At 38.3% G+C, this 27661-nt stretch overlaps 1 protein-coding gene across 4 annotated transcripts in view; it reads right to left on the bottom strand.

Moving 5' to 3' along the window:
- LOC149815790 (pyridoxal kinase-like) overlaps positions 1-27661 on the bottom strand; it is a 147266-nt gene that overhangs the window by 37672 nt on the left and 81933 nt on the right. For all 4 annotated transcript variants that reach the window (XM_089989145.1, XM_089989146.1, XM_089989143.1 and 1 more), the window contains 2 exons: positions 5489-5553; positions 4088-4151 (listed from right to left, as the gene is read on the bottom strand). In XM_089989145.1, the coding sequence (XP_089845271.1) occupies positions 4088-4151; positions 5489-5553 (129 nt within the window). The remainder of the gene's footprint in view (positions 1-4087; positions 4152-5488; positions 5554-27661) is intronic.

Genomic DNA, 27661 nt, shown 5'->3' with positions numbered 1-27661 from the left:
TATATTGATTTTTTTACATCAGCTTTTACATAAACCCATTAGATAACCCTTTATCATGAAATATGATTTTAAACATACCATCGTATCATGGTAAAAATTCGGTTTTAAGATAAAAGTACATCCACGCATATTTTATTCCACAATAACCTTCAAAAAGAATAAAATACATTGAGTTCCACCATGGATCTTAGAGTAAATATTTAGATCTACCCCTTTCTCATGGGTTTTTTTTCTCAAAAACATCACATGAAAATCAAATCTATGTTCTTTTCTCATCCGTAACAAGAGAGAAACCCGTACCATGAATCTGAGATAAAGAAAACAATGGTAGATATTGAAAAACGTGGGTAAATGGTTGGAGATGCCCAAACTCCTCCTCTTCTCCCTCCTTTTTCCTCTCTTTTCCTCACTTTATCTCTCCTCTTTTTTTTGCTTCTCTTTCTCTTTTATCTCTCTTTTTTGAGGTCTTTTTATAGGCCCCATAGGGGAGGTCACCCCTCCTTCTCCAACTCCTTCTAAAATGGGCTGGAGAGAGAGCCTTCCTTTATTAAGACTCTCTCTCTCTCTCCTTTGTTTCCAATTTTTTTAAAACTCTCCAAGTTTGACTTTTCAAAACTTGGTTTAAAAAGGGATTCTAAGTCTCTCAACCTTCCTAGATCTTTCTAGAGATGGTTAAGGGCTCTTGCAAGATTCCTAAACAAACATAAAAATACAATTTCGGAATTACATTAAATTATTTATTTATTTATTTAATATTAAATTACAAATAAATTTCTGAAAGTTTTCAAAAATTACCAAAATAATGTGGGAGGTTTCTTAACAAAATTAAACTCCAATTTAAAGGTTTTAGCTGAATTTAAAGTTAGAAAAATCATTGGGCATGGATTTGGATTTGGATTTGGATCCAAGATCCAAATCCATCTCCGAAATCCAAATAGGTTTTGAGCTGAATCAAATCCAGATTAATATGAGTCTTGGATAGAGTCCAAATCCATATTAATTTGGATCAAATCTATCATATTAGGTTCGATCCAAGTTCGAATCCGAACCGACAAACTGTTTAATTTTGTAAAAAATTACGATTTTTGGGCCAACCGTAGCCCGAATCGAGAAAAATAAAATATCATTGCGCTCAAAATTCTGAGACGCATCCAACAACATATAACACGAATACCAAATTTCGAATTTCGCCCGAAAATAACCTGAATTTTGCTTGAATTTAAAGGTCAAAAATAAAACTTTTTCTCACGTTTTAAGTGGCTCGTTTAGGCCTTGACAATGAGACCTGGGCCAAGCCCAGACTCCAAAGCATCGGCTTAAAATTGAGAATCAAATGATTTTTCTTCTATACTTTAGCCAAATTTTCGAAAATCTCAAATTTAACCAAGTTTAAAAATACACGATATTACAACCTCCACCAATTGAGACAAAGAGAGAGATTCAATGCTTTTGGAACCATCATTGAATGTATTCTTTTGTTCTTGGTAAGGAACCAAAGCCGCTCGCTTTTCGTCCACCATCTTCAACTTAGGGCAATATGATTTGATGTGCCTTGATTCTTTATAAAAATAACAAGTAATTTTTTTCTTCCGATCATCTTGTTGAAATTTGTTGAAGTGTAGAGGCTTGTAGGTTTTAGTATTGGAACCGGGCCTAGATACGGCCAACCCACAACAACCTTTTTAATTTCCCATAATATTCTTTAACGGTTTGATCACCTTACTTGCATGAGTGAATCTTGTCTCTAAGCTCCCACAAGTAGGCGGCATCCTTCTGAGTGTGTATCTCTTTTAGAAAAGTCCATGCTTCATCGGCCCTCTCAAAGCTCAAAACGTTAGCACATGGATCTTGGTCCATGCTATTCATGAACCATGAGAGGACCTTAGCATGGCCCACTTCCCATTCTCTCAAGGCTTTTCGGTAATCGGGCATAGCCTACTCCTTTTCACCATCCTTTAGAGCTTCTTCAACTCCATTCACAATTTTGGTAAGAATAAGTTGAGGTTCCAGAGTAAAACCATCAACTAAATGCCATAGTTCTTTTCCCATAAGGAATTGCCTCATAGTCGTGACCCACATGTTGTAATTGTTTTCATCGAACTTGATAGGGGCGATAGTGAAAACCTCCTTTTCAGACATGGAGATGGTATGGAAAAGAGTAGAGTAGAGTACAGAGAAAGAGAGTGAAGAAGAGAATGATGAAGGATGCAAGGATAAAAAAATGGCACCACGAACACATAAGCACTTGCCATGTAATGATATCTCCAAGAGCCAAACATAATGCCTGCTAGGGAAAGATCACACTACAACCCACAAAAAGGTACTCACAAGAGTGACAATAACACACACTCACAATATAAAAAATAAATATTTTATTGATTATAGAATGCATAAAACATGCATGCCATAATAGGGACCAAAGGTCCCATATTTATACAAGATAGAAAGAGGGGAGAGAGACCAACTACCCATTGGGGCTGGTCAAAATGACCAGCATACCCTTGGTAATTAAAAACAAAAAACAAAAAACAAATAAATCCTAAATACAAAATACACATACACATACACACACACAAATATATAGAAAAAATGGTAGTTGCACAACCCTTAGGTGCATTAGCTACCTACAGGATCATGCTGGCAGTCCATCGCAGGGCTTGATGGACAGCCAGCGCAAAAATCGCTAAAACATGTGTTTTGCGTGTTTTAGAGGTTTTAGCGGCGGTTTTTGACCGCCGCTAAAAATTGTGTTTTTGCCCCCTTTTCACATTTCTTTTTGTGGTCGTCCATCACACCCTGTTATGGACGACCAACTCAATTGCGCAGTAGCTGCGCACCTAAAGGTTGCACAGCTACCATTCACTCTCTCTCTCTCTCTCTCTCTCTCTCTCTATATATATATATATATATATATATATATATATATATAGAGAGAGAGAGAGAGAGAGAGAGAAATGGGTTCGTGCTAAATGAAATATGCTAAATGGATTTTTCTGCTCTTTCGGTGCTTTTTTCGCATTTCTGACCCCATAAATGTGTTGGGCATGGTCGATTTACGAGAAATCCACACCTGGATCATGTGTTTTTGATAAAAAAAAATGATATTTGGAATTTTGGAGCCTAAAAATTTTACAAAGATTTTGGACCGTTGATTTTTTGAACGTTATAAAAACCCACCCATGTGTCATAATAGAACACTTCAAGGGCATTTGCATGTCACGGAAGGGGGTGCGACGGCACCCCCTTTTGTGGAAACCCTTGCCACCAAAACAGAATCGACCCCCCCCCCATGGGAACTGTTTCCGCAGAAAACCCACCTCGAGTGTTTATTTTGGCATGCCCGTTGAGGGTTTTCTGCGGAAACGGCTGTTTCCGCTGTTTGTATTGTCATGGTGGGCCCCACAAAAATGCATGCTAGTCGATGCATTTTTGCAGAAAACAACCATTTTCCGTGACACACAAATGTGCCCTTCAAGAGCTGATCCCTATAAAATCAAGTACATAGATCACATCTGTATGGTCAGAGTTTGAAAATAAAACAGAAAAAACCTGAAAAACTCATCTAGCACGGACCCATTACTCTAGATATAAACATACATCTCTTAAAACCAAGAAAGTATCCTTGGAAGTAGACTCATCATGTTGGATCACGCCACAATGAGTCTTGGAGTGCAATCTTCATATTACATAGGACACACATAGAACTAGTGATGCATGTAATACTTTCCTATTTGTGGTAAGAGCACCAATCTCCATCATTTCAAGTTCATAAAAATAATAGTTTTCCAACAAAAAATACTATTTCTAGTTCCATGAGTACTGGCAGCCTTATTCTGTATTTAGTTGTAATTTCAAGTTTGTCGATACAAAGTCTGGGCATTTTGTTTTCTTAAATCTCATTATAGCTTTTCAGCCATTATATTTGGCTCATAGAATACAAATTTCCAGATTCATCATGGTGCAAGATTTGAAGCAATAAAATGTTGTTGCTTAACTAGAAAACAGAATTAAAATTAATTTTGGAAAATACATATATGTATGATGTTGTCTCTTAAGATGAGGTACCAAGCACATAAAGCATCCAAACCTTAGAAGGACCAGCAGCATGAAGATAGTTACATGCCTCCAAGCCATCTTTCTCTGAAGTTATTCTGCAAAATCATGATATTGAGTTAACAAAAGTATAAATGCAAGACCATACCAAAGCTTTGTCATGAAAACTACAAGTTTACACATGTAATCCTATTTGTTTATTTGACTATTCAAATGCCACAATAACAAGGCTGAACTCACATCTATATTTTTTCTGTGGCAAAAACTACAACTGTGTTGTGCAACTAATGAACTAAAATCCCATGTGCCCAGATTATTTTGAGCTTCTCTCATTGTCTTCAACATGGCTGCTCAGTCTTCTGTAATTTGACAATCAATAAGGAAATCATTGTACCAATTTTAGATGGCTATCCTTCTTTGCCTGCTAAAAATGATCATAGGACAGGAGATGCAAATTTGATCCAATGGCCAAAGCCATCGAATCTGGCTGCAATGAATAAGGACTCTAACATACTCAGCTTTTTAAGACAGACTAGACTGACCACCATCCTGTTATAAGGCCAAAGGTGTAGCATACCAACCACATGAAAAAAAGCTACCAAGTTCATGCTTCATCCATTTATTCCCAAGTTTCCTGAGATGCTCGGACTAGCAGCATTTGGAATAACTTTGTCAGAATAGGATGTGAAGGCCAGAACAGCTGGTATAGCAGATGGTTAGATTTTTGTAGTATCTCCCAACTTCAGCCAATTTTCTTGGAGGATCAGGATGCATGAAGTCCAAAATGACAGATAAAAAAGACCATCCAAATGTTCAAGAATCTTTCTCTGGATGAAATATTACCAAGTTGGATGACAATGATGTCATTATCATTCCTTTATCTTGGTCTAGGGTTACTAACTTACTACATGTTACTGTATAAATGAATATACATTTAGCTGCAATTGTATTTGATGATCACATTTTCCAACTGTTGCTGTCTCTGATGGTTTTGTAGCATATACTACAGTTGTGATTTCATCACTAAACCTTATTCTCTCTCTTTTTGTAAGATCAGGTCATGACTTCTTAGTTATTTGACTTTAAACTTGAAAGCACTTTTCATGTTTTGGATGCCTTACACTCCATTAATATCAACCTTAGGACTCCGCAAAAAGTTTACCATGCCTTAAAATAATGTCATGAAACTATATTTAAAAATCTTTAACAACTTTTTTCAAAGTCATGATGAATATATTCAAAGACGCCTAGAGATTCTCATACAATTCATGCACATTGAAGGCTTTTCAATGTGCACTCCTTAATTTAATTTTGATAAAGGAAAATAAACAAGTTGACTAGGTAATCCTTACAAAAGCAAAAAGAAAAGTGTCTCCAATACAGAAGAGTAGTTCAATTAAAAATCAAGATATTACTGGCACAAGGAAAGCAATACCTGAATCCTGTCAATTGTTCTGCCTCAAATTGGTTAGGGGTCAACATGGAAGCAACAGGGACAACCTTCAAAAAATACACAAGCAGAAAGCCAAAAGTCATTGAAAATTTAAAAAATGAATTTTGAATAGATTGGTTACGACATTCAAAAATAGGATGTGCACATTGCACATTAGGAACTTTCGAATTTCAAGAAAGCAAGATAAATAAAAGCCAATGACTCTTAGAGATCATGCCTCCCATGGCTTAAAATTTTATTGCATGTCTAGTTGAAACAAGAACTTGTGTCTTCAAATTCAGAAAATTATTTCAGAAACGAAAATCTTAAGCAAATTTTTGGAAAAAAGGGTGATCTAATCACAAATCCATGTAAAAATAATCATACCATATAAATCTTCCAAACACAAACTAAATATCACATGAAGGAATGGAACTAAGAAAACAGAATAATATGAAATAACTGATGAATGCAAAAAAATACAATGCAAATAGAAAAGTCAATGTGCTACATCCATGATAGTAGGATTAGATGTAGCCAAGCATCATGATTTCCACTTCATGACTAAGATATAGCTGAAGTTGTTGCTCATGACTGATAAGGAGAAGATGCATAGAGCCAAAATGAAGGGATTCATCACAGCATTAGCGAAGAAAAGCAAGGGCCTTGGTAGTAGACTAAGAAAAAGGCCAAATATCTTACTGGAGGTTGATGAGGCATGACCATCTTTAACACACATCTAGCACCTTGACTTGTGGATTAGAAGAAAGAATAAATGTCATTGCAGTTTCATGAAGATTGATTACCAAGCCCGGATAAAGGAGGAGGGTTGCGGTAGGCCTGTGACAGTCAGCATAAAAACTTTGTCATACCCTATGAAAATGAACCAATATGAGAATTTCGTTGGGGCGTTCCCTACTGAGCAACGCGCTGTACTCTCTAGGCCCGGAGGCAGTGATAAATGGGAAAGGGTTGCTAGGTCGTCGCCCAGAAGCGACGGGTCACACCGGCGCCCGGGTGTGGTGTCAAATAGGCAAGGGTTCCCTCACTTTGTTGGACGGGTGGGGGTAAAGAAGTTAGTCCAAGACCATAAAATTAGGTTAGCCACTTGGAACATAGGGTCTTTAACTGGTAAGTTGGTAGAGTTAGTAGATGTTATGTGTAGGAGAAAGATTGATATTTTATGTCTTCAAGAGACCAAATGGGTAGGTGAGAAAGCAAAAGTGATAGAACCTTGGGGATATAAGATTTGGTATACAGGAATAAATAGGAATAGGAATAGGAATAGGAATGGAGTAGGGATTGTTATGAGTCGTCAGTTTATAGATAATGTAGTTGAGGTCCGTAGGAAGGGTGATAGAATTTTACTTATTAAATTAGTATTAGGTACGAATATTATTAATATTATTAGTGTTTATGCACCTCAAGTAGGTTTAGATGATTCCATTAAGCATCAATTTTGGGAAGATTTAGATGGAGTAGTACAAGGGATATCTTATGGAGAAAAGCTTTTCATCGGCGGTGACCTTAATGGACATGTAGGCATTAGTAGGGATGGATTTGAGAGTATCCATGGAGGCTATGGTATAGGAGAAAGAAATGAAAGTGGAGAAAGGATTTTAGATTTTTGTTTGTCCTATGATATGATCTTAGCAAACACTTGGTTTAGGAAGAGGGAGTCTCACCTAGTAACATTTAAAAGTGGGGTTAATACGAGTCAGATAGATTTTTTCCTACTTAGAAAGAGAGATAGGGGTTGTTGCATCGATTGTAAGGTTATACCAGGAGAAAGTGTAGCTACACAACATAGAGTCTTAATTTTAGATCTTAGAATTAGACAATGCCGCAAAAGGGATAGACATAGGATAGATCCTAGAATTAAGTGGTGGGCACTGAAAGGAGCTAAACAAGGAATGTTTGTAGAGCAGGTAGTTAAGGAAGCTGATTGGTGTCTCGAGGAGGATTCACAATCAATGTGGAATAAGATAGTGGGTGGCATGAGAAAAGTGGCTAAGGAGGTATTGGGTGAGTCTAAAGGCGGTGCACCACTAGGTAAGGATACATCGTGGTGGAACGAGGATGTCAAATTAGCTATTAAGGTTAAAATAGAGTGTTATAGAAATCTAAGTAAGAGTCGTGATAATGAGAATTTGAAGAAGTATATGATAGCAAAGAAGGAAGCTAAAAAAGTTGTTCGAAACGCGAGGGCTAAGGTATATAAGGAGGTTTATGACAAGTTGGATACCAAAGAAGGCGAGAAGAATATTTATAGGCTTGCAAAGATGAGAGATAGGAAATCGAAGGATTTGGGTATGGTTAGATGTATCAAAGATGAAACGCAAAGGGTTTTAGTCAAAGATGAGGAGATTAAGGAGAGATGGAAAGATTATTTTGATAAGCTATTTAATGATAGTCATGCTCAAGATCTTGGAGACTTCTCCATTCCTTTTCATGAAATAAATCGTGACTTCATGCGCAAGATTCAAAAGAAAGAAATTGCAGAGGCTTTGAAGAAAATGAAATCTAGAAGGGCAGTTGGCCCAGATGGTATACCTATCGAGGCTTGGAAATACTTGGGAGAGAAAGGTTTAGAATGGTTGACAAATCTTTTTAACTTGATTTGGCGAACAAATAAGATGCCTAATGAGTGGAGGAAGAGTACTTTGGTGCCTTTATATAAGAATAAGGGTGATATACAAGATTGCACAAACTATCGTGGTATAAAACTCATGAGTCATACTATGAAACTTTGGGAGAGGGTGAATGAGTCTAGGTTGAGGAAGGTTGTCACAATATCGGAGAATCAATTTGGTTTTATGCCTGGAAGATCAACTATGGAAGCTATACATCTTCTTAGACAACTTATTGAAAGATATAGAGAGAGGAACAAAGATTTGCATATGGTTTTTATTGATTTAGAGAAGGCATACGATAGAGTACCTAGGGACGTTCTCTGGTAGACAATGATGAAGAAAGGTGTTTCTCTCAAGTACATTAGTATAATTAAAGATATGTATGAAGGAGTAGTAACCAATGTCCGCACTTGTGGAGGGGTGACAACCAATTTTCCGATAACGGTTGGGTTACATCAAGGATCTGCTTTAAGCCCTTTCCTATTTGCGATAGTGATGGATGAGCTTACGAGATCGATTCAAGAAAATGTACCGTGGTGTATGTTGTTTGCTGATGATATTGTTTTGATTGATGAGTCTAGTGCTGGGGTTAATGCTAAGTTAGAATTATGGAGACAGACATTGGAAGCTAGAGGTTTTAAGTTGAGTAAGAGTAAGACTGAATATATGGAATGTCGGTTTAGTAAGCAACGAAGTAGTGATGGGAGTGTAGTGAAGCTTGGTGAGCAAGAAATACCGATGAATGATTATTTCAAATATTTGGGATCCATCATTCAAAAGTATGGAGAAATTGATGGAGATGTAAATCATAGGATAAAGGTTGGGTGGATGAAATGGAAAAGTGCAACGGGAGTGTTGTGCGATCGTAGAACGCCATTGCGGTTGAAGGAAAAGTTTTATAGGATGACAATTAGGCCCGCTTTACTATATGGTACGGAATGTTGGGCTGCCAAGAGACATCATATTCAAAAAATGAGTGTAACTGAGAAGCGTATGCTTAGATGGATGTGTGGAAATACAATAAAAGATAAGATTCGAAACGAGGAGATACGTAAGAAGGTAGGCGCTGCATCCATTGAAAATAAGATGAGAGAGAATCGTGTATGGTGGTTTGGACATATTCGGCGAAGGCCTAATGATGCTCCAGTTAGAAGGATGGAGAAATGGGAAAATATATTAGTTAAAAGAGGTCGGGGTAGGCCAGGCCTAAGAAGACTTGGATGGAGATGATAGGAAAGGATATGAATGCTTTGAACCTCACCGAGGACATGGCATTGGATAAAAATGATTGAAGGAGAAGGATTCATGTGGAAGACCCAGAATGATTTTCTTTTTTAGTTCATACGCCGACCCCAATTGTTTTGGGATGAAGGTGTAGTTGTTGTTGTTTGTTGTGTTGTTGTTATTGTAGCATTTAGTTGGAGTTATATTTAACTTGGCAATGAATTTACAATTTAGAAAGCAATTAAATTATAATTTACATTTAATTATCATTTCTAATTTAATTAGGGTCTTTAAGAAAACCAATAAAAATATAATTGGGTCTAACTAATGGGTTTGGACCTAGTGGGGACCCTAGGTTGGGTCGACCCATTTGGGTCGACCCATTTGGGTCCTGGATTTGGACCCACTTGGAATGGATCCAAGTAGAGGGGGTGCCCATGGTAGTGGCCAAGTGAGTAAGGAAGTGGCCAAATAGGCAAGGAAGTGGCCAAGGATGCAAGCAAGTGGCCAAGTAGTCAAGCTAGTGGAAGGGTTAGCTAATGGGAGTATTCCATGTGGAGAGGAGGGAAGCTAGGAGAAGTTGTTAAGATAGTGTATATATATATATATATATATATATATATATATATATATATATATATATATATATATATATACCATGGTTGTCGGTCGAGGAAGCGGGAGCGGGAAGCAATACGAGAAGCGGAAAGCGAGGCACTTTCAAAATTTTAGGAAGCGAGAAGCGTGGGACGACTTAGGAGCGAATCAGGAAGCGAACCGAAAGCGACCTAGGAAGCGAGGAGAAAGCAAAAAAAGAGAAAAAAAAACAAAAACAAAAAATAAAAATACAGAAAAATTGAAAACATAGGGGAAGCGAGTAAGTGAGGGGGAAGCGCGCTTCCCATAAATGGGAAACACTTCCCATATGAGGGAAGCGCGCTTCAAGGAAGCACACTTCCCCAGTTACCTAGGCATTTTCAGTAACTTTGGTATATACACTATTTTTATCATGTAATTTGCTTTTCAAGTCAGGGGTATTTTGGTCTTTTTTCTTGTAATAAAATAATATTTAGGGACTTCATGTAGCCCAAAGATCATATTTATGACCATTGGGAGCTCCCATGTGATCTCCCCTAAAAGGGGCCTTATGTGTATAAATAGGGGTCCACCCCCTCTTATTTTTGTAAGGCTTGTATTAAGCATTTGATTAATAAAGGCTTATATTTTACATTCTTGTGTATCTTCCTTTTTGCCTTATTGATTTTTGTATTGTCCCATAGTGGACTTGTGCATGTGCACTTGTATGATTGTGATCTTGTAAGCCCTTAGTGGCTAGTGTTTTTAGTGCTTCCACATATTTCATTACAGAAGCTTCCTCTCCATTCTCCTCCCTAGGGGTTGACACCCTCTCTTTCTCTCATTTTTGAAAACCCTAACCCTAGCCATGGGCTATTTCTAGTCCTCCATCTCCCATCTCATCTCCATCACTCAAGCCAAACCCCTATTCACGATTTTTTGAGTCTCTCTCTTTGGGAGAAACCCTAGTTCTCTCTTTTCCCTTATACACCCCTTTGTAAGAAGGAAGACATCACTCTCCATTTTCGTTTTTGAGAAGCATGCAAGCTTGAAGGAGGTTCCACCATTGTTGACCTTGAAGAAGGAGCTTCCACCTTCATTTTCGGTTTGGAGGAGGAACCCTCCCTCTCACACACACGATTTTGAAAAAGGGCATGCCCATTGCCTCTCTCTCTCTCTCTCTCTCTAGTTCACGGATTCGGAGGTGTTCTCAAGGAGGTTCTCCATTTTCGGTTTGTGGAGAAGGCTCATTCAAGCTTGGAAGGAGGCTCTCTATATTACATTATTATAGAATTCTCTCTTGTTTTTTGTGAGAATTCACAAAGAGGTAGGTGAATACTCTAACCTTGCATAGTTGTAGAGCACTAAAGCATGCTAATTCATGGGATTTATAGTCAATTCATGTGTAGAAATTGGGGTTTTTCCCTAATTTGGTCTCTACATGCATGACATAATTGTGTAGTATAATATGAATTTTAATTGCACATTAGAATGTTAATCCATGTGATCTATAGTCAATTCATGTATAGAAATTGGGGGTTTTCCCTAATTTGGTCTCTACATGCATGATATAATTGTGTAGTATGATCATATGAATTTTTCATGCAAATTGGAATGCTAATCCATGTGATTTATAGTCAATTCATGTATAGAAATTGGGTTTTTTCCCTAATTTGGTTTCTACATGCATGACATAATTGTGTAGTATGCTCATATGAATTTTAATTGCACATTAGAATAGTTTTTTCCCAAATCCGAATTATGTAGGCACGTTTAAAGTTGATAATTGGCAAATCTGGATTTTTATAAGCATGAGGATCATGCTTATGCAAATCTGAATTTAGAAAGTGTGTAAATGTACATCAAAAACTAGTTTTATGAAGGTGCTTAGGGTCACACAAAAATCAGTCAGGTAAAGGATTAATATGAACCCTTATGAGGTGCCATGATTATGAGCCCTAACCAAATCAGATTTAAGGCACATGTTGGTGCCATGGTTATGAACACCAAAATTCAGTTTAAGAATGGACTTGGTGTGTCATGCTTATGGACACCAAAAAACAGAAATTAAGCACGTGTTCTATGATCATGAACATCTAATTTCAGTTATGCATATGTCTAGAGTGCCATGCTTATGGGCACCAAAAATCTGATTTGAAGTACGAGTGTGCTATGTTTAAGAACATTAAATTTCAGTCATGAATGTGAATTAAGTGCCATGCTTATAGGCACCAAAAATCAGATTGAAATCCCATGTGTGTGCCATGTTTATAAAGCATTTAAATTCAGATTTGAATGTGAATTAAGTGTCATGCTTATGGGAACCAAAAATCAGATTGAAAGCACGTGTGTGATATGTTTATAAAACATTTAAATTCATATTTGAATGTGAATTGAGTGTCATGATTATGGACACCAAAAATCAGTTTCAAAGCTCGTGTCCTATGTTTATGAAACATTTAAATTCAGTTATGAATGTGAATTGAGTGTCATGCTTATGGGCACCAAAAATCAGTTTCAAAGCACATATGTGTGCTATGTTTATGAAACATTTAAATTCAGTTATGAATGTGAATTGAGTATCATGCTTATGGGTACCAAAAATCAGATTCACAGCATGTGTGTGCTATGTTTGTGAAGTATTTAAATTCAGTTACGAATGTGAATTGAGTGCCATGCTTAGGGTGTAATAACCAGAAATTTTCATGAATTTTCATTTATAAAATAATGCGAAATGTGCGAATGGGCCTAAGGATCCGTATTTCGGATCCAGGACCCATAAGGGGGAATATATATATAGTTAATATCATATATGTAGATAAAAAGAAATAAAAAAATAAAAGGTTAGTGCAGAGATCCACAGTTGGATCCAACCTGTGGATCCACCTTTTCGAGTAAGTCATGGATCCAATTCACAGACCCAAATCGGCAAAGGATCCATTGGCCCTGATAGTGATAGGATCTCGGGTCTCAGTCCCGGACCCGGGCCGCGCCTCCCCCTTAGCAGGTAAGTAACAAAAAAAAAAAGTGAACTCTTGGACCCGGGTCGGGCCCGACCCGGATCCATAACCCGATAGGGTTTTTAAAACCCTATATCGAGCTGCAGCCTTTTAAAAAAAAACATTGGGGAAGAGCTGCTGTTTCTAAAGAGGAAGGAAGGAAGGGGGGGGGGGGGTCGGCTGGCGTAACCGATCCCCACCAATCTCGGCAAGGAAAAGGGGGGGGGGGAATCAACCGATAAAAGGGTAGGGAGAGGGGTCTCTCCCTCGTTTCTCTCTTCCCTCTTCCCTCTTCCCTCTCTCTTTCGATCTGTGTGCGTGCGCCAGAGGGTGGTAGATCACCGGAAGGCTGCAACCACCGCAGGTCACGGCAGCAACAAGGAGCAGCCCAGCCGACCGTGCCTCCAGTCTCCGATCGCCGGAAAGATTGCCGGAAAACCAGCGAAAAAGGTACGGGTTTTCTTTTGGCTCGAATGGGGAAAAAGAACCTAAATTCGATTTAGGTATTGTTTTAGGGGAATCATTGGAAAGAGAGGCAGATTTGGGGTTTTGAGGGGCCGGAAACCCCAAATCGACATATTTGTGAGATTTTCGTTATGTTGGGAAGCCTTTCATGATTTGTGACTGGGAAACTTTTCCTGATTTTGGTTTGCTGGGGTGGAGGATTTTGATATGTCTATTTGTTTTGGAAGCTTGTCAGCAGCATAGTGGGTTGCTATCATGGGTGCTATCTTGCGTTTAAGTTGGCATAATTGGATCAGTTGGTTTGTCATCAGCTTTCTATAGATTTTTCTCTATTTCAAGGAGGTCTATTTTATTGGTTTGGCTGTTTAAACTATATTCTTGAATGTTTGTATTTTGTATTCTTGCTAATCAGAAAGTTGGTCATTTGCGTTCTTGTGGAAACCAAATCAAAAACATAAAACATGGCCATTTTCCATTTTGGAGCTGAAAGTTTTCAGAGGTGTAAGAGTTGGAATATCTCCTTGGGTGAAATGCCTGTGATAGTTGCTTGTCTTTGTAAAAGGATGATATACAGACCCATTATTCTCAAGTCATTTGCAATTCATAATCATCTTGATGATTATATTTAAGATAGAAATAACATGAACTACATTATGGTATGTTATGGTCCTGATCCTGCGTTTAAACCCATATGTAAGTTCTATGCTTCTGAAAACTTATTTGCATCCTTAGGCTCCATAGAATTTGCAGAAATAGGTTCTATATAAAATTACTTGGCCACAAAAAAAAAAAAAAAAGAGAAACAAATTGTAACTTGGATTACAATATCCATTATTTGACATACATGTACTGTTAAAGAAAACAAATGCAAGCTTTCTTACTTTGGTTGTTGCTTTATGAGAGAATTTGGGTTTGAAAAGATGGTTAAAGCTGCACATTGCCTTCTACTTCAACTAGTGCACTGTACACCCTCTTTCTAGCATTTTTCTAAGTATGGGGAATATTTCCTCAATCTATTGTTCTTTTATCTATCAAATAGCAATATGGTGATCAGTTAGGACAATCTTTTGTTCTTTTAGGTGGGCTGGCTATCAGCCCAGCCGAATTGGGCTGGCCTGACAGGCCGAGCCTGGTGGTTGTGGAGCCTCATCCAAGGGCATTGGCTGGGTCATTGCTTCTTAAATAAGACTACATTATACCTGTGTTAGTCTAGCTTTGCATGGTTATAAAATTTGTATATACTCATGTGTAAGTGGTCAATTGCTTCATAATTGTTAAATTGCTTAGTAGTATGATTGATCTATGTCATGCATTCTGTCATACCTATTTATAAGGTGATTAAGAGGCATATGGACGTGTAAAGATTGTTAGGCATACACCCATGTAATCTGTATGACACAAACATTATGGGTGACTCTCATAATTTAGCTAAACATGTAATCGTACAGGCTGTTTTCCAAGGCTTAAACTAAATATTATAGGCTGAGTTAAATTAGCTTGTGTAAGGTTCAGTTCTTCTTGAAATTTTCATATCTATGCTTACTTGATATTCAGACCTATGTGTGTAAGAGCATGATATGTTTTGTTTTCTGCATTTCACACATTAAGCAAAAAATCAAAGTATTTGCTGCAAAGCTACATCTTATGCATATTGTACACTAACTTGATGTATTGACACGTGCACCACCACTTGAAGGTTCACATGCTGATTTAAGTGTGTAATTTCATCAAAGTGTGTATGTGACATGAACATGTATGTTAAAGTATACATTGGCAGGCTAAATAAAATCATACATGGGATATGAGCATATGTATGGAATGAAAGCATGAAATTTAAATTGAAATTGTGAACTCATGCATATGTATATGTAGGTTATTGTTTCATGTACACCTTTAAATTGTCCTAAATGAATGCGCATTGAAAAACATGTGAAAAGAATGCATAAGTGGCATACTCTTTATGATTCATGGTTTTTGCATGTGGTGCATCGATGATAAATTGGATCATCAGGGGCTGGGTGAGCCTCGAGAACTAGTTGTTCTCCGTTTTAATTGTTTGTGATGCATTGCAACAAATCAAATGTGATATTGTTGTTTTACCGCACTGTTCTATGTTGTCACGGGCTGTGGTCCCGTGAAAAGCTTAGCATGCTGATGTGCAAGCGTATGTTATTAATTCTGCATGTAAAATTTGCAAATGTAAATGAAATGAATTAATAACTAGATAAAAGAAAGTAAAGAACAGTGTAATTCACTTTCTCCTTGATGTCCCTGCTCTAGCATGGGAGTCTTGGATATTGCGGTTTAGGGGAAACCGTGAGGATACAAAAACTCCGTGTGCATTTTGTTGCCCCTGAACCCGATATTGAGGTTCTTCTCTTGGCCACGGTTTTAGGGAGAGTCCGCCACTTTACCCGGGAGTGGTGTGTTAGTCACAGCTGTGAGTTTGTTTTGGTATACCAAGAAAGTGACGCCAGTGGATGCTGTTTTCCCTGGTGTCCCCGACTTTGGATGTTGTTTTCCAAGGTTCCGATGGATGGTGCTGTTTCCTGATATCGGTCGAGGGCTAAGTTTGGAACCCGGTAACAAAATACAAATTGTGTGTGAAGCTACCCCGGGAACCCTACTTAACCTCGGGGATTGTACCCGTTTGGTGTATCCGCGGGCCACTGTAATTAAAAAGAGGAACTTAAGGATGTGTGCATTTAATAGGACATGCATATGGAAAGAGGAAAACTTAAATGTAAGATAATAAATGGTTCATGCATTGCACACAAATCATGCATATTCCTGCTATGCATTAGTTCATGCATATTTACCTGTTTACTTAGTTGTTTATGTTGATCATTGTATGATGTTGATCTATTTTACATTTAATTGCCTTATTGATTAAGTTATGATCAATGTTGCATATTTCGTGTTCCCTCCTGTTAACTGTTTAATTATGCATGAATGGTTAATTGACTTAAGAATTGAGTATAATTGTATTCCTCAAAATATTACATGGATCTTATTTATGCTCTTTTTCTTATTTGATTCATTAGGGAAACTTGTACGCAGAATTCTTCGGATTTCTGACCCTCTTATTTTATTGGTTTTTCCCAGGCACAGGTGATCAGTGAAGTCGACTAGCTTCTGAGAGATACGAGGGTCACATTTGTTTCAGACGACTTCACTTACGGACATAGTGGCTCTACTGTTATTTTCTTTTAGTTCTTCTGATTTCCTGCAGTTTGATATTTCATTTTTGACATGGAACATATTACTCTTATTGATTCATTAATAAAAGAATTCAGTGGATTGGTTATGATTGATAAATGTAAGTTGTTTTGTGGTGTGTGGTTATCCAACTGAAATTGGAACTGTAGGGACCCCAGGTCTCTGGGAAGTTTTCCGCGACTCTTTTAAAAAAAAAATATTCCGCATTTTTCAAAGGTAGGAGTTGGGGTCGTTACATAGGGGCACCAAAAATCAGATTCAATACCTATGTGTGTGCTATGTAAATGTAATATCGTGTATTTTTCCATGATTTTTAAATTTGAAAAATATGATTTTTATATTATATATTTAATTAAATTGATAAAAATCATGGAAAAAAGATTAAAATATAGGTGACATCAACTGGATCTGGGCATGACCTAGAGCCCACTAACAAGACCTAGTTTAGCCAATTATGATTTGAGAAATTTTTCGTTTTTAAATTTTAAATTCGAGTAAAATTCAGGTTAAATTTAGGCGAAATTCAGAGGCGAAAATCAGGTATGTACACCGTTAGATGTGACATAGAATATTGATCAAGTTGGTGGCCTGTTTTTTCGAATTTGGATTACGGTTGGCCTGAAAATCACATTTTTAAAAATGATCAGCCTCTATTTATGGCTTTTTCTAGATTGGATCCGCTCTGTTTGATCCAAGTTAATATGGATCTAGACCCAGTCCAAGATCCATATTGACTAAAATCTGGTCCAAGTAGGATCCATATGGATTTGGATATGAATATGGATCTTGGATCCAGATTTGGATATGAATATGGATCTTGGATCCGGATTTGGATCTGAAATCCATCCATGGCCAATTTAAAACTTTAAAATCAACTTAAAATTTAAATTGGATCTATAGAGACTTCCAGAAGGGGGATGGGGCGACACCCTTTGAAATATTCTTAGAATATTATATTAAATAAAATATTTAATAAATAAATAAAATAATTAAGTAAAGGATAATATCTAGAGGATAATGTAGAGTTCTACATGAAGTAGAACTCTACTTAATTAGAGTCATCTAGAGGGGACATCACCCCTTTCTAGATAAAATCAAATTAGAAAATAAAAATAAAAAGATAAAAATTTAGAAAACATATAAAGAGGGTAGATCTCTCCCTCTCTCTAGAACTCGTGTTCTAGAGAAAGAGAGAGTTAGAGAGAGAGTGAGCTAGAGGAAAAAGAGGAAAACCCCAAAATCTTGTGGGGAAAGAGAGAAAGAAAAAAAGAGAAAAGAAAGAAAGAGAAAAGAAAGAAAGAGAGAAGGAAAAAAGAAAAAAAATAGTTTTCTATACATCCAACAATTTTCCCAGTCTTTTTCTACGTTACGATCAAGGTACGGGTTTCTTTAAGTTCTTATGGGAAGAAATATGTTTAAATCGATTCTTGTATGGGTATTAGAAGGAAAAAGGGAAATCTGATTTCAAAACAATATACATATAAGTATATGTATTGTCGATTTTTAATAGATAAATGTATATGTATATTATTCACATATATGACGATTTCCCAAATTCATGTGTCTAAAAATATATATGAAAATATAAATTCAAACCCATCGATTTTATTTATTTTTGTACATGCAACTGGAGTGTTGTGCGATCGTAGAATGTCATTGCGGTTGAAGGGAAAGTTTTATAGGACGACTATTAGGCCCGCTTTACTATATGGTACGGAATGTTGGGCTGCCAAGAGACATCATATTCAAAAAATGAGTGTAGTTGAGATGCGTATGCTTAGATGGATGTGTGAAAATACAATAAAAGATAAGATTCAAAACGAGGAGATACGGAAGAAGGTAGGCGTTGCACCCATTGAAAATAAGATGAGAGAGAATCGTTTACGGTGGTTTGGACATATTCGGCGAAGGCCTAATGATGTTCCAGTTAGAAGGATGGAGAAATGGGAAAATATATTAGTTAAAAGAGGTCGGGGTAGGCCTAGGAAGACTTGGATGGAGATGATAGGAAAAGATATGAATGCTTTGAACCTCACCGAGGACACGGCATTGGATAGAAATGATTGGAGGAGAAGGATTCATGTGGAAGACCCAGAATGATTTTCTTTTTTGGTTCATATCGTCGACCCCAATTGTTTTGGGATGAAGACGTAGTTGTTGTTGTTGTTGTTGTTGTTGTTGTTGTTGTTGTTTGTTGTTGTACATGCATATTACCGAGTTCATGGTTCATGCATCAAAAATATATTCATGTGATAAATTCAGCTGATGCATCTGAAAATATGCACTTAAGATACATGTGTTGTTGTTTTCATTGACATAAAGAAATTTAATTATATTCATTATATTAGACTGCTTTTTATCATGGATTTAGTGGTTTTTGTATGCCGCTGAAAGAAAATTTTCTATTGTTATCAGATATCTGGTACAAATCTGCAGAATATATATATATATGTGTGTGTGTGTGTGCAGATCTGGCCCAAATCTGCCGATTTCTTTTATTGATTAGATTTTTGCTGAGTTATGTATACATGCATAAGAATATGTTGATTTTTGATCAAGCTTGTTGCAATTTCATATGTAAGCAAATCTGATCAAACTTGTTGATGTTTGTGTAAGCAAATCTGATCAGACTTGCTGGATTTCATAAATGAGCAAGTCTGATCAGACTTGTTGAGTGACATATATATGCAAATTTGATCAGATCTGCCTAATTTTATGATATGCAAATCTGATAAGATCTGCCTAGTTTGATCAGACTTATGTGTGCAAATCTAATCAGACTTGCCAAGTTTTGTTTATATACTGAATTTTTTCGAAGCAAGTTCTAGAAATACTTGGATCAGATTTGGCGTGTGTGCAAATCTGATCACACTTGCCAAGTTTCATGTGTATGCAAATCTGATCAGACTTGCTGAGTTTCATTAGTATGCAAATTTGATCAGACTTTCCAAGTATCACGTGTGTGCAAATCTGAGTAGACTTGTTGAGTTTCAGTAGTCAACAAATCTGATCAAACTTGTTGAGTTGAACAGGTGTGCAAATTTGATAAAACTTGCTGACTTTCATTATTAAGCAAATTTGATCAGACTTGCAGAGTATCTTTGGTGCACAAATCTGATCAGACTTGTTGGGTTTACCCACATGCAGATCTAATCATATTTGCCAAGTTTGGGTGCGTTGTTATGGATAAGATCTGTCGAGATGCATGAGGTAGATCTAGTCTAGATCTACCGATTAGATAATTGTTTGATTTGTGAATTCAGATATGCCCAGTTGTTGGCTCGATAAGGAAATTTTATGTAGTTGAATTGATACATGAATTTGATCATGTCCATGTTTAAGATTGGCGTATGCATTTTTCTAAAATGATACATAAACATGATTCTGATTTGATCAACTTGCAGTTGCGCATATTCTACGCATGAATCCAAAATTTATTTTTTGTTTGCATAAATATGACCATATGTATGTTTGATTGGTTATGCATAAAAATTGATCATGTTAATGTGTTCTGCGAGCATCAATTTTCATGTGCATTCATTTGTGTTTGAATGTGCATTGAGAACATGTTTTAAAACAGTGAGTATATTGCATATTCACTGAAATTTTGCAAAGATGCATAAATTACTTTTGTGATGTGTTGGTGGTCAGACGTGAACTACTATGGGTCGTGTAGGCCAGGAGCAGGTGTTGCTTCACTTTTGGTTGATTTTATTTATGCATTGCAAAATTTATTTCTGGAAATTTTATGGGTTTCCAAAATTAATTGCACTATTAGGGCAAGGATCCGAAATTGGTTTTGCATGTTGATTTGCAAAACAATTCTTGTATAAAGAACTTGAAAGTATTTAAATAGTAAAAGAGACCAAACAGTGTAATTAATCTCTTCCTTGATATCCCTTCTACAGTGTGAGAATCTTGGATGACGGTCTTGGGGGGACTGTGAGGATACTAAAACTTCGTCTGCGATTATGCCCCTGAACCCGATATGGTGGTTCACCTTCGGCCACAATTTTAGAGAGATTCAGCCACTTAGCCTAGGGGTGGTGTTGTTGACTCAGCTATAATTATTGGTATACCAAGAAAGTGACATCAATGGATGTTGATTTCCCTGATATCCTTGCATTAGATGTTGATTTCTAATGTTTCAATGGATGGTGTTGATTTCTGATATCGATCGAGAAACAAGTATAAAACCCAGTAATAAAATATGAGTTGTGTGTTAAGATACAACTGAGAACCTAACTTGGACTCCGGGAATTTGTGTATGTTTTGAGTATATATGGGTTTAAGTGTCATATCGCGTATTTTCACACTTAGTCATATCGAAAAATTGGCTAAGTATAAGAAAAAAATCGGTAAAACCTTGATATAGGCTGACATCTTTTAAGTCTGGCATCGACAAGGCCTAAACGAGCAACTCAAAACATGAAAAAAAGTTTTTATTTTCAAGCTTTAAATTCAAGCGAAATTCGAGCAAGATTCGGGTTATTTTCGGGCAAAATTCAGAAGAAAAATTCGAGTTATATATCGTTGGATGCGTCTCAAAATTTTGAGCGTAACGGTATTTTACTTTTATGAATTCGGGCTATGGTTGGCCCGAAAATCACATTTTTTCAAAAAAGAACCGCCTCAACAGGCTGGGTCCAGATTTGGATTAGACTGGATCCAATGCATTTGATCCAAATTAATATGGATCTGGACTCTGTCCAAGACCCCTGTTAATCTAGAATTTGATCTAGCCAAAAATCCAATTGGGGTTTGGATATGGATATGGATCTAGATCCAAAACCCATGCCCCATGAAAATACAACTTCAAATTCAGTTTTTATATTTAAATTAAAGTTAATTAGTGTTAAGAAGACTCCCAGAGGGATAAGGTACCCACTGAAAGTTTCTGGATATTTAATAGATGAAAGTTTATGTTAGAAAGGAATTTGGAAAAAAAAAGTCAACTTTAGAGTTTTAAAATTTTTGGAAGTCTAGTGTGAAAGAGTCCATTGGGAAGAGCACTCTCTCTCTCCAGCCCATCTAGAAGTTAAGTATCTCTGAGCATACTGATGTTTCTGCTCTTGATGATGACCTTCCTATTGCTCTGTGCAAGGGAAAGAGACAGTGCACCCTTCATCCAATTTCTCAGTTTGTTTCAGAAGTTAATCTTGGGACATCTATGAAGAATTTTATTTTGGCTTTGTCTGCCTCCTCCGTTCCACTTCATCATAGTCAAGCTCTACTCGACCCGAAATGAATGCAGACTATGTGGGATGAGATGGATGCCCTATGCTCTCGGGACACTTGGGACTTGGTTGATCCTCTTACTGATGCAGATATTGTTGGTTGCAAATGGGTATATACCATTAAATATAACTTAGATGGGTCACTTGAACGGTACAAAGCCCGGTTGGTTGCAAAAGGCTATACTCAGACTTATGGTGTTGACTTTTTTGAAACCTTTTCCCCAGTTGCTCGCCTTGGCACTATTCGTCTCGTGCTTTCTGTTGTTGTGCACTATGGTTGGCCCTTGTCTCAGTTGAATGTCAAGAATGCCTTTTTGTATGGGGATTTGCATGAAACAGTCTACATGCAACAACCCCCAGGTTTTGAGGTTCGGGGGAGTGTCAGAAGGTATGCAAGTTGAAGAAAGCTATTTATGGCCTGAAGTAGAGCCCTCGGGCATGGTTTCACAAATTATTTGAGGTTATGTCGTGTTTTGGATTTGTCAGGTCAGCTTCAGACCACTCCTTGTTTATTAAGAAAACTAGTGCTGGAATTGTTGTTATGGTGGTATATGTCAATGACATCATATTGACGGGGAGCAGTGCCCAAGATATTTCTGCAACAAAAGATCATCTTTTGAAACATTTTGTTACTAAAGATCTTGGTTCCCTCCGATATTTTCTGGGGATCGAGGTGGCAAGAAACAAAGAGGGCTTAGTTTTGTCGCAAAGAAAGTATGTTTTGGATTTATTAAAAGAGACTGGAATGCTAGGAGCGAAGCCCACTAGTATTCCGATGGATCCCAAAACTCATATGTTCGAGGAGAAGTCTGAATATGTGGATAGTACCAGTTTCAAATCCTTGGTGGGTAAGTTGTTATATGTGATTGTTACTAGACCTGACATTTCATTAGCTGTGAGTAAAATCAGTCAATTCATGGATAAACCTACCAAAATTCACTGGGATAAAACTATGGTGGTGCTCAGGTACTTAAAGTCATCTCCTGATAAAGGTCTGTTGTTTAAACAAAATTCCTCCCTAGACGTTGTTGCTTACACTGATGCAGATTATGCGGGGTCTATTGAAGTTAGAAAGTCAACGGGATTTTGTGTTTTTGTAGGAGGAAATCTTGTTACCTGGAGGAGTAAGAAAAAAATTGTTATAGCCAGGTTGAGTGCTGAATCGGAATACCGAGCAATGGCTCAGATAGCAACTGAAATTGTGTGGGTAAAATCAGTTTTGACTGACATTCAGGTGAAAGTATCCCCACCTATGTCGATGGTGTGTGACAATAGGGCTGCTACATATATTGCCAACAACCCAGTTTTTCATTAAAGGACCAAACATATTGAAGTTGACTGTCACTACGTACGTGACCTGGTTCAGGCTGGTTATATTTGTATAGATCATGTATCCTCCGAAGATCAAGTAGGCTCTGGCGAGGCCTAGTTTCTGTCATTGTTGTGATAAGTTGAGCATGATTGATATCTATGCTCTAGCTTGAGGGGGAGTGTTAAGATTAGTCGACCATCTGAAGCATATTTTATTCTTAAAGTTGTTTTGGTATTTTATATATAATGAGGGACCCATATGTAATTTTCTTTTTTGGCTAACCTCTATTTAAACTGGAGGAGATTAGCCCTAATTGAACAACTTTCCCTATGTAATAACCCGAGTAAAAAAAATTTGTTTGGATCCGGGCTGGATCCGGACCCAAATCCGACCCGGGTGATAAGCCGGCTGCGTACTTTTAAAAGCATGCAGCGACAAAGGGGGGAGGTTCTCGAAACCTCCTTTCCCCTCTCGTCTCTCGATCTCTCTCCCTTACCCTCTCGCTCGTTCACTGTCACCGACGCCCGCGACCCCCGACAGCCCGCCGCCACCGACATCGGCGACCCCCTTCCTTCCAGCGAGTTTCCTCTGAAACCCCCTGGTATGCCGACGTCCCCTCTTTTCCTTTTCTTCTCCTCTTTCGTCTCTCTCCTTCTCTTTCCCCCTCGTTTTTCGGTTACGCAGGGAGGGGAGGGCTGAGCCACCTCCCTGCTGCCCTAGGTTGCAGGGGAGAGGAAAAGCCCCCTCCCTGCGAGCCCTTTTAGCGAGGGAGGGGCGGAGCCCCTCCTTGTGTCGTGCAAGGTACAAGAGAGGCCGATTCCCCTCCCGGTGCCCTTCTGGCTGTAGGGAAGGGGTTGAGCTCCCTCCCTGCTTCTGTCACGGCAGAGGAGGGGTCGAGCCCCTCCTCCCTGCCCCTTTTTGTTGTTCCAGCAGGGGCCATCGACCACTACCCTGTTTATTTCAGCAGGGGTTGCAGGTTCCTGCCTCTTTTTGATTGTTCTAGTAGGGGCCATCGGCCCCTGCCCTTTTTGCTTGCCAGCAGGGGCTGATGGCCCCCTGCCCTTTGTGCACGAGCCTATACCCTTGGCAGACAGGCCCGGGTAATCTTCGGAAACTACATCATGATGGGGATAGATCATTGTAATTGTTGGTCTTCAACGAAGAATTCCTGGTAAGCGTAAGTCATCAGCTCGCTTTGGCTACATCCCTCTTTTTGCAGCAAGGGTCATTTGGCCATGCCCCATCATTTTTTCGAGTCAATTGGGACAGTTGGCCCCAGCCCTATGTATCAGAGAAGTCGAGTCTTCTCCTTGCTTTTGCTTTTGTCTGGGTTTGTATGTTAATATCACATATTTGCAGCTACGACGGATCCCACTCGCGCTCCGCGACCCGAGTCGTCAATCGTGTACATCCGCAGACGCCAACAAGCTCGTAACTCTCCAAGGTAGGGAAAGATTGCACAGAAGTCTTGGACAATTGAATTGAGTTCAATTAACTAAAAAGGACAATTAAATAAATATATATGCATATATATCATATATATTTATACGAGTACGCATTTAACTCAAGGATGCGGTTTCGCGATCCTTGTCCTTTACTTTGCCGTCGCGCATCGCGCAAAGATTCTGCGTTGCACTTTTGCTTACAACCTTTACTTTGCCGTCGTGCATCGCGCAAAGGTTTTGCGTTGCACTCCTTCTTACAGTCCTTTATTTTGTCGTCGCGCATCGCGCAAAGGTTCTGCATTGCACTCCTGCTTACAACCTTTACTTTGCCATCGCGCATCACGCAAAGGTTTTTCGTTGCACTCCTGCTTACAGTCTTTTACTTTGCCGTTGTGCATCGCGTAAAGGTTCTGCATTGCACTCCTGCTTACAGTCTTTACTCTGTCGTTGCGCTTTGCGCCCAGGCTCTTGCTTTTGCATGTGTTGTTACTACCTTGCTATTGCAGATGACACTCAGGTTTTCGCTCATTGCATACGCGTTTGAGGCATCCTCGTGGAGGATGCAAGAGACATCTACCACTCTCCCTCCTGCGACAAGAGTTCAGTCGAAAGCGAGCGATACATCCTCGTCTAAGGAGAGGGATACCTTGCAAGGATCCTGACTCTTCGAGTATGCAGTCCTGCAGACGAGTAAAAAGAAGTGTTTTCTCTGGTTACGGGTCATGGATCTGAAGATCCAGACCCGTGACACCCACTTCTTCATTAATGGCATTATGTAATATTGATTATTGTAAAAAGGGTATTCTAGTACCCTAATTTTGTTTGTAATCTCATGTTAACATAAAGTAATACACAGCAGCCGACCCATGTACAGCAGGGTATCGGTTTTCCCCAAAGCTCTCTCTCCCTTTCTCTACCTCTCTCTGTTTTGCAGCTCTCCAACGTGGAACGGACTGCAGGTTGCAAAACTAACATGGTATCAAAGCCACGCTTCAGCTGAAACTGGGATCGATTCAAAAGACACGTCTGAAGATCCTTTTCTCCTCTATTTCCTCTTCCAAAGTCTGAAAATCAATCAAAGAAAAAAAGGTACGGCTATTCTTGTTTTCTTTTCTTTTTGGATTCACGACTGACCTAGTCAGTTTCATTCCAAAGTCTGAAGATCCTACACCTGTTTCCTATTTCTTTCTGGAATCACGACTGACCCAATCAGTCTCAGCAGATCCTACACCTGTTTCCTATTTCTTTCTGGAATCACGACTGACCCAGTCAGTCTCAGCCTGTTTCTCGCCTCTTTCTGGGTTCACGACTAACCCAGACAACTCAGATTTTTTCTGGTTTCTGGGACTCACAACTGACCCAACTAATTCTGTTCTCCTTGGATTCACGTCTTATTCACCCCTTCTTTTCTCACCCAGCCAACTTTGGATTCACGTCTTATTCATCCTCTTCTTTTCTCAATTTTTCTTCCTACAGTTTCCTTTTCTCCTACTTTGGTGGTGGCCGAACCTTGGTTTCGCCACTGTTTAATTTTATCTCTTGAGTGCTTCAGCCCAGATTCTCTCATTCAGCCATTAACAAGCCGATACATTAGGAATACATATGCACATTGTTTTGTTTTTTTTTTCATATCCGATATTCCATTTCATATACAAATCAGAAATCTGATTGTCATTAAATTTCTGTTTCATATCAGCAATCTGAATTAGTTCCTGCAAAAAAAAAAAAAATTACAGAACTGCAGGTGTAAGCAGATTGTGCTGAATACATTCTTCATTCTGTAAAAGCAGATTGTGCTGAATACATTCTTCATTCTGTGAAACATGAATTCTCTTCCTAACCAGTCAGTTCTTTCTTCAAGTTTCCTCAGCCAACTTGTGTCTGAAAAATTAAATAATGGTAATTTCTTGACTTGGAAAAGGCAAATCATACCTTTCATTAGGAGTCAGGATCTTTCTGGACATCTGGATGGATCCATTCCAGTTCCTCCTGAGTTCATATCACAAGAAGAAAGGGACAGCAAAGGGGAATCTACTACCGTATATGTTAGAAATCCTGAATTTGTGGCTTGGATGAAAAAAGACCAAGCGTTTGTTGCTTATATTACATCAACACTCTCACAAGAGGTTCTTGTAGCCATTCCAAGTGACTGCACTGCCATGCAACTTTGGAACAGACTTGTTCAGACATACTCACAGGTTTCTCAGGCCAGGATTATGTTTCTTAAAAGAGAATTTCAAATGTTAAGAAAGGAGTCCATGACCATCATGGAATATTTGAACAAAATGAAGGTCATCACAGATCAGTTAGCAGTTGTTGGAAGTACAGTTTCTGATAAAGATTTGGTACAACAAACCCTCAGTGGATTGGGACACGACTATCATATGATTGTCACTTCTCTGTTATGTTTACCTGAGCTGCCCAATTTTGAAGATCTGCGTGCAAAATTGTTACAATATGAGATGAATCTAAAGGGATTTTCTAAAGAATCATCTATGCATGCTGGGGCACAAGAAGTTCTTGCTACAGGAGTTACTTATGCACGAGGACGAGGAAACTATGATATCAAGGGAAAAGAAGCACAAGGTAGAAGTGGTCATGGAGGTCGTGGATTATTGCCTAACCCCAACTCATATACCAACCCACAAAGACAGAGGCCAATTCCTACTTGCTTTCTGTGTAATAAAAGGGGGCATATCAAAGCTAACTGCTGGTTCAATCCTCTAAATAAAGGAAAATCAACACAAACTAAAGCAAAAAGAGGCACAGACAATACAAGGACCAACGAAGAAGTAAAAGAGTTGTTATTGTCAGCCTTAGCAGAATTGAATCTGAAACAAAATGAGCAAGGCACTTGGTACGTGGATTCTGGCGCAGCGACTCATGTTACTGGTGATGCAGGTAAGCTCCTAAAACTTGTTCCTTACATTGGTAGAAGTAGTATAGTTACTGGAGATGGATCACACCACTCTGTTTCGCATATTAGAAACTCCATCATACCCTTGCCTGAATCTTCCATCAATCTTTCAAATGTTCTTTATGCCCCTAATATCAAGAAAAACATTG

This window comes from Nuphar pumila, chromosome 15, assembly GCF_984573655.1.
Source record: "Nuphar pumila chromosome 15, dmNupPumi1.hap1.1, whole genome shotgun sequence".
NCBI lineage: Eukaryota > Viridiplantae > Streptophyta > Magnoliopsida > Nymphaeales > Nymphaeaceae > Nuphar > Nuphar pumila.
Note: the sequence above shows the minus strand (reverse complement) of the source record. Positions and strands in the feature narration are given on the sequence as shown.